Source organism: Stegodyphus dumicola, chromosome 3, assembly GCF_044657685.1.
Source record: "Stegodyphus dumicola isolate Sdum_Otavi_A_Nest chromosome 3, ASM4465768v1".
Classification (NCBI taxonomy): domain Eukaryota; kingdom Metazoa; phylum Arthropoda; class Arachnida; order Araneae; family Eresidae; genus Stegodyphus; species Stegodyphus dumicola.
Genome location: NC_140770.1, coordinates 43,810,765 through 43,825,350, shown reverse-complemented (window position 1 = coordinate 43,825,350; position 14,586 = coordinate 43,810,765). Strand labels below are relative to the sequence as shown.

Genomic DNA, 14,586 nt, shown 5'->3' with positions numbered 1-14,586 from the left:
TGTAAAAGCTAAAAACAAGCATTTTCTGTTGGTCGAAAGACTAATTCTGTTATGTTAAAGTCAAAATTTGGCCGAAGATAAAAATAACTTCGTATTCTTGTATTAATAAGAATTTTACTTTCAGTGCCGCCAGCTTGGCGAAGAATGAGTAAAGTAAAAATTTATTTTCTCTTATTCATTTTATGGTAAATTGTAAAAAGCATATGTATTAAACTTTCGTAAATGTATGTAAATACTTGCATGTTATGTAAAAGTAGAATTTAGTCTAGAAGCATAAAATTGTAGATGCTAAAAGTGAATGCTTAAAAGCAATGAAGTCAAAATTTAAGTAGTAAATTGTAGATAAAGTCATGCTTTAGAGCGAAAGCCTGCATGTTTAAAGATGAATGAGGGGGAAGTTAGAATGAATGTGTTTTGTAGGGTTCTCCACCTACATTTGAATTTTTAAGAATATTAAAGTAGCTCATTGAGTTGTAGAATGTCGAGTAAGGTGTGTCTATTTGGTCGTTGAATTCTAACAAATCATGGTGGTTAGGGGAAGTGTTGTAAGACTAAAACACGAATATTCCCGTTTGACACCACACACGGTGGAGAGCCAGGGTAAAGTTAAATTAATGCTTGAAAAATTGAATGAATGTGAAGTAAGCAATAACTAAGAAAAACGAATCGTTTAAAAACAAAAATTTATTGTGTCAAGAAAGTGTAAATTATAATGTATGTAGAAAGATACTGATACTTATTCCTTCCAGATGCTGGAAGGAAAGACCAAGATTGATTGATGAAGTCCAGGAAAAGTTGCTGTAAGAAGAAACCTTTGTAACGATCAACAGAATTTTAGTATACAAATGGTTATATAAGATATTTTTTTTGTGTAAACGAGGTTCTCGCCAATTAGTTCAGAATTAGAGAAACTTACAACAGGTCGTTTGTAGGACCTGCTTCCAAATTTTCCAAATTCTGGCAGCGGCAAATGTAGGGTTTATATTTATTTTAACTAACATTTATTTTAAGTTTAAACTATCTTTCCTGTCAAGCCTTACTTTCCCCTGGAACTGCCAATGCCAGAATATGTAAATTTGAGTAGAACGCGCAAGCATTCAAATTATCAGCGGAAGTATTATGATTTAAATAGAAGGAAACAAGTTCGGTATTCTTACTTCACGAGCGCGGAGGCAGTTTGCGAGAAATTGAAGAACCCCGCGTTTCGGCCTATGTGCTTGGCGGGAAGTAGTGGTAATCGTTCCAGTGAGCTTCAAGTCTGCTGAATTAGCAGCGATATTGTAAAACGCGGTGAGTTAGTTATTTTAGAGAGCCTCGTAGTTAGAATCTTGTCTTTACTTTCTTTTCAGGTTATTATTTTTATTTGACAGCCAAGTTGGCACAGTCTGTGAGCGTCAAGAGCACGCAATTGTAATTTATTACGTTGAATAAAAAGGGACTTAAACCCTTCACAAGGCTCTATCTTTTATACAAGTTTTCACAGTCACCTCTTGGTTGCGTGCAATTTGGAGGCGCGCAACGTTATAGATTAATTGGAAAAAAGAACTGAATTTGCGAAAAAGCCATTTGAATAATTCTGGCACAAAATAATCGGGTCAGACGAAATCAAATTTACCATTTTTAACTTGAAACTGATCGCTGTATAGTTTGGGCAAAGCCGAATCAGGAATTAGAAGTGAAAACTTTGCTTGCAATTATTCAAGTATGGAGGAGGTGGTGTTAGGGTTTGAGGGTGTATGTCCTCTAATAGAGTCTTAAGGTTACATATAATAGACAGAATAATGTATAGATTTGTTTATTTAGACATTTTAAAGAAAAATTTTAAAACAAGTGCCGAAAAACTGGGAGTTTTAAAGATGATTTCATTTTTCTACAAGACAATGATCCTAAGCATATATCTAGGATAATTAAAGAATACCTGATGTATCATATTCCTAGACAGCTACAGACACTCTTCAATCTCCAGACCTTAACCTAATAGAACATCTGTGGGAAAAAACTTGAAACAAACATTTGAAAACACAATATAATATCAAACACTGATTTAATATGCAAATTGAAAGAAGAAATGGCAAAAATTACTCCATCCGTAATTGAGAAGCTTGTTCATTCAAAGAATAAAAGACTACAGGCTGTAATTAAACACAATAGATAACCTATTAAACATTAAGTAATTGGGTTAAGAAAATTGATCATATAAATTGCAGAAGTGCACGCAAACTTTTTTGATTTAATTTCTTTGTTTTTGTTTCTTTTAGATGTTTCGTGCAACAAATTGTTATTGTAAGTTTGAGACTATCAAGCATATGGATATTAAGAAACCTGCACAGATGTAAATAAAAGCTTAAAAATGAAAAAAAAATTTCCTTACTTTTATGCCTGCTGTTTTTTTTTTTTTTTTTTTAAATATATAGTAGTTGTGCGCAGACTTTTTTGAGCAACTGTATAATCTGATTAGGCTACTGGGAGTCGGTTGTAGTCAGGAAAAAAAAGTCATTTCCAAGACTTCATTAGATGGGCATTGAAACTACGAGAAACTACGAAAATACGAGAATCAAATATATATCTGGGAAAGACAACATTGTGGCCGATGCTTTATCATGAATAAAATTAGACGAAGAAGGCAATGAGATAAAATGTGATATGATACCGTAGAATATCTTGGACTCTCGCGCAACTATTATTGCCGAATTGAGCTAGAATTTAGACATGTGTATGCATATTTAAAAGACCCTGAAAATTTTGAACACCAGATCATAGTGGCCATTAGGAATAAAGCAGCAAATTAAGAAGTAATTGAAAATCACTTGTTTTATTCTAAAACAGACAATGAGAATAATGAGTTAAGACTGGTCATTCCAACCAGTTTACGGCACAGTATTTTGAAAGAATTGCATGAAGTACCTACTGTAGGCAGTCTTGGCATTATAGAAACGGTGGAAAGGATGTGTGAGGAGATATTTTTTCTGCAACTTGAAAAATTTGTGACAGAATGTCTCAGGTTCTGCCATATTTGCCAATTAGTTAGCGATGTAAATTATAGTACGACCGGGTACCTAAATAGCATAAAAGCTACTTTCCCAAATAAATGAACAGGAATAGATTTGTTAGGTTCATACCTGCACAGTGACATTAATGAAACTAGATACTTGCTCGTTATTGTGGATCATTTCTCGAAAGGGGTAGAAATAGTTCCTCTTAAAATAGCCCCAGCTAAAATCGTATCTAACTTTTTTTTAAATAAATGTATCTTAAAATATGGTGCACCACTTAGGGTTATCTAAGTGGTGCACCGTATTTTATCCTGTCTCTAGTTTGTTGGCTAAAAATTCGGAGATCTAAGCACAGGGCTTGGCATACTTCATTGAAAAATGGTTTTTATCGGCCCCAATCAAATACTGCAGAGCGCGTGTGCAGGAATGTAGTTAAAATTATTCGTAGCTATATTGAAGGCTACCACCGCCGCACGGATGGCTCCGTCAAAGAATCGACTTTTGATCTAAGAATAGCAAAATATGAAACTACCGGGAAAACGGCAGCAGAATTAGGAGAGGAAGATAATTTTGTTTTTTGTACAAAAACGGGATGCAGATTTTAAATTAACAGATGTACAGAAACTGATTAATGAAGCAGTGCCAATTTCGGGTATCACAAAAGCAAGGCAGAAACTGTATTACGATAGAAATTTCGACTTTAAAATTTAGGACAAAATTTGTAAAATAAAACATTCGTTGTCTTGCGTCCCGCAAGAGAAAGTTCTATAATCTGTCGAAAACTTGAAGGTCTTTTCGTATAGAAAATCGGAGTCCGGAGAAATGGTATACTGAAATAATTAAATTAAGGAATTACGGCTAAAAATTATTAATTATGTTATCAGTTAAGCTAAACAATATTTTCCTACTCTCTTCAGAAGAAATAATCTTTAGTGTTCCTTTAATACACAGCTCGTTTAGAGCAAAAAGGCTCAAATGTCAATTATGTTTAGTATTTGTAAATCATCTGTTAAGTTCAAAATTTATCTGTACAGAAATTATGCAGAAAACTTCTCGTAAGAGAAATAAAGAGTTCATGTGTATCTTGACCCATAGAAAAATTACGAACAAATCTTCAGACAAAAACTCGTAATAATTTATCCTATACTGTTTTACACTGCTTTCGAATGAAATATGGTATATCATATGAAAAGACAAGTATTTCAGACTAAAAAAGTTTTATACATTATTTTATACATTATTAAAGTTTTATATATTTCTGCTTGTACTCAAGAAATTTCGTTATTCATTGTGATCTTGTAGCAGATTTACTTAATCTGGCAACCCTTAAAGCCACTAACAATAAATACTGAATACATCAAGAGTTATTGGTGATACAATAAGGTGGTTTTTAATATATCAAGAATAGTTGCGTGGCCTGACTATAAGCCTACAGTAGAACCTTATTCAAAATAAATTTAATGTGTTCAAAACATAAATAATGAACAATATAATTCTGCTTCTTTTCTATGCCTTGCTTTCCATCTTCTTTTTAAAGAAGATGGAAAGCGAGGCATAGTCTTTAGGAAGCATTACAAATTTAGTCAGCAAGGTCATCTGGCTGATATCAAGACCCCCCCCCCCAAAAAAAAAAAAAATTACAGTATGTAATGTAATAGATGACTTTTTTAACAAAGACTTTTCTCTTCATTTGTTGCATTAAAGAATTATTAGGAATGTATACACTCCTCTTACAAAGTATACTTATTCATTTAATTTAAGCACTAACAAGATAATTTGTCCGAACTATTAATAAAATTATTAATGAAGAAAAAAAAAATACTTTGTATGAAGTTAGCTTTCCTTTAATCTCAATTTGGAATATATATGAAATTGAAGGAACGTTTTTTCCTTGGAGATTAAATTTTGAAATATTCCAGTTGCTATTCTTTTAATAAGAGGCTAATTTTTTAAATAACTCTGCAGTGCATCTAAAGTTGCTGTCTTGTTGATAACGATATGCACAAACAGAAGTGGTGAATGAAAAAAATTATTAAACACTTCTAAAATAAAAGGGCGCAAAAAAGTGGGAAAATATAAAAAAATTCTGCCGCTTTTGACAAATTAAATTGCAGAACCGTCTGCAATTCAGGAAACAGCAAACCTTAAGCTAGGTCCAAAGAAAAATAAAGTAAATATTTCATTTTCTACATTTATGTGCTGCACAGAAAAATTTTGATTAAAAAAGATATTTATATAGAAATTCTTCCCACATGTCATGGTCTATTTCTAGTCAGAAATATCTGTTGTCGTCCACTGGATGTACAAATAAGTGCGCATATGAATAAAATGAAGTCCAGAAGAATTCCCTGAAAAGAAATATGGAGAGGATTTAGTATTAGTTATATATTTTATACTTTAAAATTTCTCTCGTATTTATTTAAAGCTTACTTTAAAGTAAATATTATCGTCAATCCAATCAAAGTTAAATTATAAAATTTAAAATTACAAAGAATGTATAAAATGCATAAAAAATGTTATTCAGAAAATATAGATTCCTACATTTAAAACAGCTTACTCTTACTTTTAAAGATAGGTAAAACAATATTTTTTTTTTTGAGAGGCAAATAATAGAAATCATTTCTCATCCAGAGTCGTCAATCGTCTGATGAGAAATTGTTTATCTCGACCCTGTAGAAGCAGCTGACCTCTCAGTCTCCGTACCAGGCATTTCAGTATTTGAAGCAGTCTCCAGTAGTAGAATATGATAGATCTAGAAATAGCAGTTCAAGAGAATTAAACTATACTAAACGTTTTATCCAGAAACAAAAATTAAGGGCAGAGTTTATGCAGTAAAACTTCGTTTCAAGAATTTAATTCGCTCCTGAATTCTGTTCGCGAAAAGTTTGTGAACTAAAATCATTTTCCTCATAGGAATTAGTGTAAAATTGATTAATTTGTTCTTAAAGCCCAGACGATTATTTCTTTAAACTTTGCAATCGTACTTTGAGAACTTAGCTCATAGCATAATTCAATTTTACCATACCTGTAAGTATGTAGGAAGCATAGAATGTGGAACGGCGTATGTAATGATGACGAGGAAGGAAAGAGATGCTATTGTTTGGAAAAGAGGTATTTCTTTCCATAAAAATATTAGGTAACTACCTTCCTGAGGCATCAATTTTTCATGTCTTAGCATCACTCGACTATACTTGAGACTTACTGGGCCTCCATTTAACTTGATGTTGTTGTTGTCTTATCCATGCAATTTAATGAAAGAATTGTTGACAGAGCCTCAAGTTGGTTGAACTTCTATTTTCTACCCCAATTTTGAGAGACAACACCCTGGGCGGTGGTCCGGGAATCTCCCAGCCATCTTCCCTACCACCAAACTACATGAGAGGACTTTCGGCTCGCCATATATTAGATTGCCCCCATGCTTCAAATACATAATACATTTACAAACATCCCTGCCTTCTCCAGGATTCGAACCCGGGCCCTTCGGTACCGCAGTAGGCCCCCCTAACCACTATACCGTCTGGACGGCTTCAGTTAACTTAAATACTTTTAAAGAAACATTTGATAGTGTCACTGAAAATCCATATGTTGTAGCTTGCTACAGCTTTATTGGGATAATACCTTTGTATAAAGAATTATTAGGAAAATTAATATTAAATAAAAATTTTGCATCCTGCCAACTTTTGCAAAACTTTCAGGGGACCAATATTAGGATCATTCTTTCATTCTTCTTTTTATTCTGAAGATATTTCCTTCACAATCGCCTTAAGTTACTGCTTCTGAAGTTGTCATCTCCTCGTATTTATCACCAAGAATGATTCAGAGTCGCCAAAGTTGCAATGCTGGGCATTAACACTGGACATACATTATAGTGTCATTGGAAATCCTGTAGCTTGCTATTGCTTTATCCAGATGATATCTTTATATGAAAATTTTGCACAAATTGCCTACTTTTGGAAAAATTTCGTAAGTCAAAGATGAGGATCATTCTTTCTTTTTTCTACTTCTCTGAAGGATATTTCCTTTACAATCGCCTAAGTTTCTGCTTCTGAAGTTGTCATACCTTCTTATGTATCACCAAGGATGCTTCACAATCATCAAAGTTGCAACGCTGGTCATTAACATTCGAAACATATAACTGTTTTACACTGTCGGGGGACAAAGCTTAATCATGCTGGTGTTTTGTATCGATTATTGCTACAGAACTGAAGCACTATAGCCCAGACTTATTATATGTGCCATGATTATGTTACTCTGTATCTAGTGCAGTGACGCATGGGAGCTGTACCTAAACATTGATGAAGCTCTGAAGCCATTCGGAAAAAATGAAGAATAGCTTCGAAGGGTTACTAAATTAACAGATGAAGAATAATATTATGAAAGGCATATTTCTTCGCCAGGATTCAATTTTAAGATTCCATTGAAAAGCTAGAGGACACAAAATAGGAAGTAGTTTCACGTTTATTACCCATGGCACACAAATTTAAGAAGCGCCAAATAACGCTACGGCAACTCCAAAACTGGGAGTGGTGTTCGATGCTTAGCATAAATCGACTAGCGAAAAGTTCCTAAATTGTATATTATGTGTAGGTCTAACTACTCAGCGTGATATAAACAGCATCAGTGCTTACGCATTTCAGAACAGATACTGCAGCATTTGCAGCTGCTATCACCAAAATATACTGGCAGATTCTTATATCGAAAGAGGGCTGAAACTTCCAAAAAATTGTATTGCAAAACAGCTCGGAAGACAAAATTCAGGAGTGTCAGTCAAACATAGTATTTATTGGTACGGCCAGATGCACGTTCTCTCTTAGCTGGTGATATCTTCTCATATTGCTCGCGAAGTCGTCTGCGAAGCATTGATATAGTCTATGTAGGTCGACAGCACCGCACTCGCTAAAGGGTTATGCTTTTAGTATTGAATGTCCTCTGTTTAATACACCATTTTTTGGATATACTGTGGTGCTCACGCCTGGATTGGTGGAACAGTTTAGCGTCTCAATTACCATTGGATTACCATTACTTCCCTGCAATGCACTGGAGCTCCACCACTCCACAAAAGTTAATAATTTGCATATTTTATCGTAAGGTATGGACATAGATAATTTCGTCCCATTGGGGAAACTTAGCGCGTCACTTTTAATGTCATATAATGTATTAAATAAATATTAAGAAAAATGCATTACCCTATTAGCATTGTAGCTGGTATAAAAAACCATCCTTGAAATATAAAGTATAAGAAATTTAGGAAACCAGAAGAAAGTTCTTTCACTGCGTCTGTAACCACTTGAAATACAGTTCGATAAAATCGAAATGGGCTACATCCCAGTGAAGGTTCGAGACTGAAACAAAAGACAACAATAAATAAATGTTAAATAAACAAATAACGATAATTAAATACTATTCAGTATAACAGATATGCAGCACGTATATGATTAATTTAAAAAAGATTTTGGTAAACAAATTAACGAAATTGCATTTCTAATATTGCATTTGTAAGGTACAACATCTTATATTTTGCCGAATGGCCACAGGTACGAATGAAAGTTAAAAACGCATTTACAGTGGAGGATACTTAAAAGTAAATGAACACAAAATCGTTTGTGTTCGAGACTAATAGTCGCTCTAAGCTATAAAAAAATTTAAAATGCCTACAGAGTTTGCAATTACCTGGTCCATGCATATAGATATACCACTACCACCGCAAAAAGGGAGATCATGAGAGTGTTGATAAACACAGAATTGAAGCGTGATGCCTTGTATGGTATACTTGAAGGTGCATTATATTTTAAGACACTGATCTGTATTAAAAAAAAAAGAGAATCTTCTTACTTATCAAATACTAAAGAGATAAAAGTATAAATTATTCAAACAAACTAATATATTTGACTTTATATTAGTTTATTTGAAATATAATTTAAAAAATTTGACCGTTCAAAAGAACTTAAAATACAGCCATTTGACCTAATTAAATTTTTTAGCAATATGTTTATCTTCCATCTTGTCTTGTACGAGATAATTAAACTTCTCAGGTACTATTCTCTTTTGACACTAGTGTGAGTTGAATAGTTTAACCAGTTTAGGTCACGAGGATGATGATTGGAAGTTTGAAAATAACCTTAAAATACCGTCATTTCAATCAGCAATCGGTAATACCAATTACTTCCGCTTTAGGTATTTTTGTATTCCTAACATTTAATTTAAATTAGTTTGCTAGGTTTAAAGGTCTGAGCCTAGTAGAAGGGCAATTTTTGAATTCTTTTTAACAAGCGAATTGATTTACATCTTTCAAAAGTTCAGATAGTGTTTTAAAAAATTTTTTTAAGCACCTGAAAAGAAGAACAGAGTTTTCTGGTATCAGGACATTGAAATTCTTCGTACATTACTAAATCACGAGGTATAAATTACCTGTTTTAAAGTGAATGTTATATCTTTCTTTGTTTACATTATGGTAATCATCATATATTTTCTGAGCAATTTTTTTAGCTTCTTGAGTTTGTGGATACATATCTTAACTTTCGATTAAAAGATCGTATGGTAATTTTTCTTTAAAATACAATACCCTATTACTATTTCTATCATAATTGTAGCTGGTGTAAAAAAACCATCCTTGAAACATAAAAAGCAAGAAATTCAGGAACCATTAAATAAGTCACTAAATCAGACTAAAAATCCTCTAAATTTCTAAATAAGATGGTGCGAATTTCATGACGGAATGTGGCTTATTATTGTATTCTTCAGTAACCTGAGGTAATAATCTTATCCATGGAATATTACCTTGATATAAATGTAATTTACATTTTAATATACTTCTAATATTTTGAATAACTGTTTTTACTTTACAGTTAATTTGTAGTTCTTTAGTAGTAGTTAATAATTGTGTAGCATTATGGTTTCTCAAAAAATGCTTAAATTTTGAGCTTTATTTTATAATGAAAATAGAACAAAACACCAAGTAAAATCATCGAAAGCCAAATATACGAACAAACTACTATAAATCAGCAATCGATATAAGATATGCAAAAATATAAAATAGAATAAATAATTTTAGATACAGATATGTACATATGAAAAAATATGAAAATCTCATTTTGTATTGAAAACAGAACAGCTGAAAACAAGATTATGTCATTAGAGCCGAACATACATAAGACAAACAAATAATTTTAGATATCAACATGCACAGACAGAAAAACAGCGAAAGTTGGACAAGCAAAATATGGAGAAGCTTACAAGGATATTCAGCAGTTGTCAGAAATTGCTTTCTCAGATGCACATTCAGTCCTATAATAATGGCTTATTATGTACATTTATTATACGAACGAGTATGTTAGATTAAAAAAGTAAATCATTTAAAAAAATAGGTATACAGAGAAATGAACCTGATATATTTTATAAGTTTTGTTGCTGAAACGTGTCACATACATGTATTAGATGTAAAAAAAAGGCTTAGTGTTATTTGTAGACACAGGAAGGCAATATATTAGTACACCATATCCCTCGATTTGCACGGAACATATGTTCCGCACAGAAACGTGTAAATCGAAATCTTGGATTTTTCTATGTAAAACCGTGTCAAACGAAAAACACGCTAAATGTGCATAATTTAGTTATTTATTTACATAAAACGAAAGTTAAGACGTCTTAAAATAAATAAAGTTATACTTAGTTCATAAAATAGCGACCATATGTAGGTAACAGAAGTACATTCGTATTTAATTTATTTTACATTAGGGAAATACAAGACCATTCAAAAAATTATTATATTTTTAATCGCTGTCATCACTTTCATGAACTATTAGTCTTTTCTTCTTGATTGGTATGATGTCACTTTCATCACTTGAGCGTTCTTGATGAAATTCTGCTTCAATGGTTGACGAACTAGGGAAGATCCCAAATCTACAAGACTTTGTAGTGAAATTCGTAATTAACAATTGCCTAGGTTTTTTTCCTAAATCTTTGTAAACTTCTTCACATTGATTTAAGCACTTACTAAGCTCCCGTTGGAATCGGAGAGCTCGTTCAACATTCGTGTCATATTGTAAAAAATAGTTACCTAATTTTCTCCCCAATTTCAAGCCCTACGCTGATGATTTTTGCTGTGAGCGCAACTGGTTGAATAGCTCTTCATCAGAGTCATTGTCTTCATCATGTACATTTAATTCATGAGTCATGTTAACTAATTCATTCTCATTTAGTTCTTCATCAGCCATTATTTCTTCAATATTTGCCTGAGCTAAATCTTTAAAACGTTCTCCTCCTACAGCTTGGGCCAATTTAGTAATCTGAGAACATTCATGCTCTAATGGTAATCTATCATTCTTATCTTTAGCAGCATCCGGCCATATTGCTTTCCAGCATGCATTGAGCGTTGATTCTTTAATCTGAGTGCATCGCAGTTCAACATGCTTAACACAATCTAAGACTGTAAATTTCTTCCAAGCATCCATAAGAGTAAGAGATTCATCATTCTTCATTTGTTCTAAAATATACCTGAAGGTTTGTTTGATATACAATGCCTTAAAAGTCGAAATTATTCCTGGATCTAACGGCTGTAATCTTTGGTAAAAAGACAACTTCTACACTTTCGTGTTGTAAATCTTGAGGATGACCAGGTGGATTATCAAGAGAAGAGCCTTAAAAGTCAATCCCTTTTTACTTAAAATAACTTTTGACATCTGGGGCAAACATGTTATAAAACCATTAATTGAGAACTATGGTAGTAACCCATGCTTTCTTAATTAGCCATCCAATAAACGGAAAAGTTATTTATATTTATTCCTTTAAATTAGCTTGGTGATTTTGATTTGTTAATAACCAGTGGTTTCATTATATAATCGCCTGAAGTGTCGCAGCAGGAATGAATTGTTTGGTCTTCAATCCATATCACTAATGCCTTTTCCATTGTATCATCTCTTTCTTATGAAATTTTGCTCTTACTGCTGCAAGTTCCAGCTGCTGCACTTTTTCTAATAGAGTCTTCCTTTTTTAATTGTCCTTATTGTGGCTTCGTTCATGGAGTAAATTTAGCAACATCTGTTACTTTTTCTGTATTACCTAGACGATCTAATATTTTAATTTTTGTTTCTAAAGAAATAACTTTTCTTTTGATTTGATTTTTTTCCAAATCTTTTGGCATTATAAAACCTTAGAAAATTTACGTAAATTATAAAAATGCCACAAAAAATACAAATGTTGAAAACTTACTATTAAACATTAAAATTTGTAGACAAAAATGCTGTGCTGCTAAAATACTAATACTGTACGAGTTCATATGAACCAAAAGCTTTACTTTTAGGAAATACATAACATACTGATACTGTACTAGTTCATATGAACCAAATAGCTTTACTGTTGAGAAATACATATACATACTACAGGGCTTCACTTTTACCAACACGGAGAATGTTATGTATTAATCGCTATTATTTTCAAGCTTAAGTTTTGCTTACTATTTCAGTTTTGATCTGTAATTGAAGTTCTAAATTTTTTTGCTTTAGTTGTTTAAAGTTGGTTGTAAGTTTAAACTGTAACTTTTGTAAACTTTAAAATTTAGGTTTGGTTGCTTTAAAAGTTTTCTTGAGTTGAAGTTGTTTAGTTTGAGTTTGAGTTTAGTGACTTAAGTTTATTTATTTTGACATTTAAGGTTGTTTAACTCATTTTAAAGTTGTTGCTGCACTTTAAATGTATTAATTTTTTTAACTTAAGTTAACTTTTACCCCTCTTTCTATTAAAGTTATCGAATACATATTTTCTGACTGGCAGTAGGTAAATCAATAGTAATTGTAATTCAATCTGGGTTGTGACTGTTTATACTTTAAATGTTGCTGAAGAAACAATTTGTATAGTGCTGACATTTTTTTATGAATTATATTGTTGTGTAATTAGTAGTTTAATTTTTAATTTCCCACAGTCATTTGTGTTGACTTGGTTCTGAAAATTTTCACACCCCAACCGTCGGCTAGGAATTCATTCTCGGGATCCCTTATCAGAGGATTACTGCACCCCGAAAATTCTTTCGCCCAAACGAAAAACCATATGTGCGGGTGACGTGTTGGATGTATACACCATCTGGAGTTTCTCGAAAAGAGGACCCTGTTTTTTTGGACAGGCGAGCAGGGAAAGGTTATACAGCGTATTTTGAGGAGGGGGAAATAATCGTTGGGTAGGAAGCTTTACATGGTCAACTTGGACCTCGATGCGAGGCTAGATTATCTCCCCCTTTGTTTTCGTCTGCGGAGATTGTTGACACATTGGTGTGGCCTTGGAGGCCGAATGATTGAACTGCGCTAACTGGCTCTTCTAGTAGTCGGGAAACCCCTTCCTGTGAAGATTTCTCTGTTTGGGTTGCTTGACTTGGCTTCCTGCTGATCACCTTCTACGCCAAATTTTCAAAAAACGCGCCAGCTATTAAAGTGGCTGCGCATTTTTTCGAAAAAAGACGAGGAAAACATTTTCGATTACACGCTTTTCTTTCTGACGGAGCCAAGGAGACTTTCTCGAAGAAAAGGAACGAGAGATGACTTCTAAGATGCAGAGCGGAGATCAGCAGTCGGGGGTTCCTGTTGAGATGAACGATTAGACAACCTACACAGAAGGAAGGCATATTGAGTCAAGAATTCCTGAGTTTGACTGACTTCAGTATGGCCGGTGTTTCGGGGAAGACCGGAGTCCTACCGGTTGGAAGCGGCTGTGGGGTGGAAAGCTTGGCCTCCGAAAGGGTTGCACATTACTAATTCTCATATTTTTTTCCCTACAAAAGTAATCTACAAACGTAAAATTGTTATTACCTGCATCGTGACAATGTCCATATGAGTTTTTCGCCTGTATCAAGTACCCAAAATTTTGTATGATGCCTCCCAAACGTGAACGGTGATTTGTTAAATGTGTAAAGAAGGTATGTAACCTTTCAGTTGTTTCTTCAGATATAAGGATGACCAGTCGCCACTATTTTAAAATGTAACTATATTCTTACTATTTTCTCCTTAATAACTACTTAGCCTTGCAATTATTTTAATTATTTGACTTTGCACTAGACCATAGCTTTTGAACGGGTTTTTGCCCGACATTATGTCACACAACGCAACTTCCTGAAATTTAGAATTGTTTATTTTTTATGTTATACCATGATAACTACTCAAACTCTTATGTTATCTGATTGATACAATATTGGTTGAGATGTTTTGTTATGTTACCCATATAGACACATTTACCTACCACAATATTTGGTATGAACATTGATTCACAGAATGATGTTAAGTAGCAAATAATACATTTGAAATTATATTATGTGATATTGATAAAAAATATGAGAATTAATAATGTGCAACCCTTTTGGAGGCAAGTCTTTCCACCCCACAGCCGCTTCCAACCGGTAGGACTCCGGTCTTCTCCGAAACAACGGCCATACTGAAGTCAGTCAAACTCAGGAATTCTTGATTCAATATGCCTTACTTCTGTGTAGGTTGTCTAATCGTTCATCTCACCAGGAACCCCCGACTGCTGGTCTCCGCTCTGCATCTTAGAAGTCATCTCTCGTTCCTTTTCTTCGAGAAAGTCTCCTTGGCTCCGTCAGAAAGAAAAGCGTGTAATC

The 14,586-nt window shown here is 33.4% G+C and overlaps 1 protein-coding gene across 1 annotated transcript in view; it reads right to left on the bottom strand.

The window, feature by feature from the left end:
* Positions 1-4,199: 4,199 nt before the first annotated feature.
* The window catches only part of LOC118192429 (transmembrane channel-like protein 7), a 65,852-nt gene continuing 55,465 nt past the window's right edge, over positions 4,200-14,586 (bottom strand). The window contains exons 14-17 of the mRNA XM_085812418.1: positions 8,664-8,794; positions 8,180-8,335; positions 5,557-5,745; positions 4,200-5,341 (exon numbers count right to left, since the gene is read on the bottom strand). Of these exons, the coding sequence (XP_085668544.1) occupies positions 5,610-5,745; positions 8,180-8,335; positions 8,664-8,794 (423 nt within the window). The 3' untranslated portion in view covers positions 4,200-5,341; positions 5,557-5,609. The remainder of the gene's footprint in view (positions 5,342-5,556; positions 5,746-8,179; positions 8,336-8,663; positions 8,795-14,586) is intronic.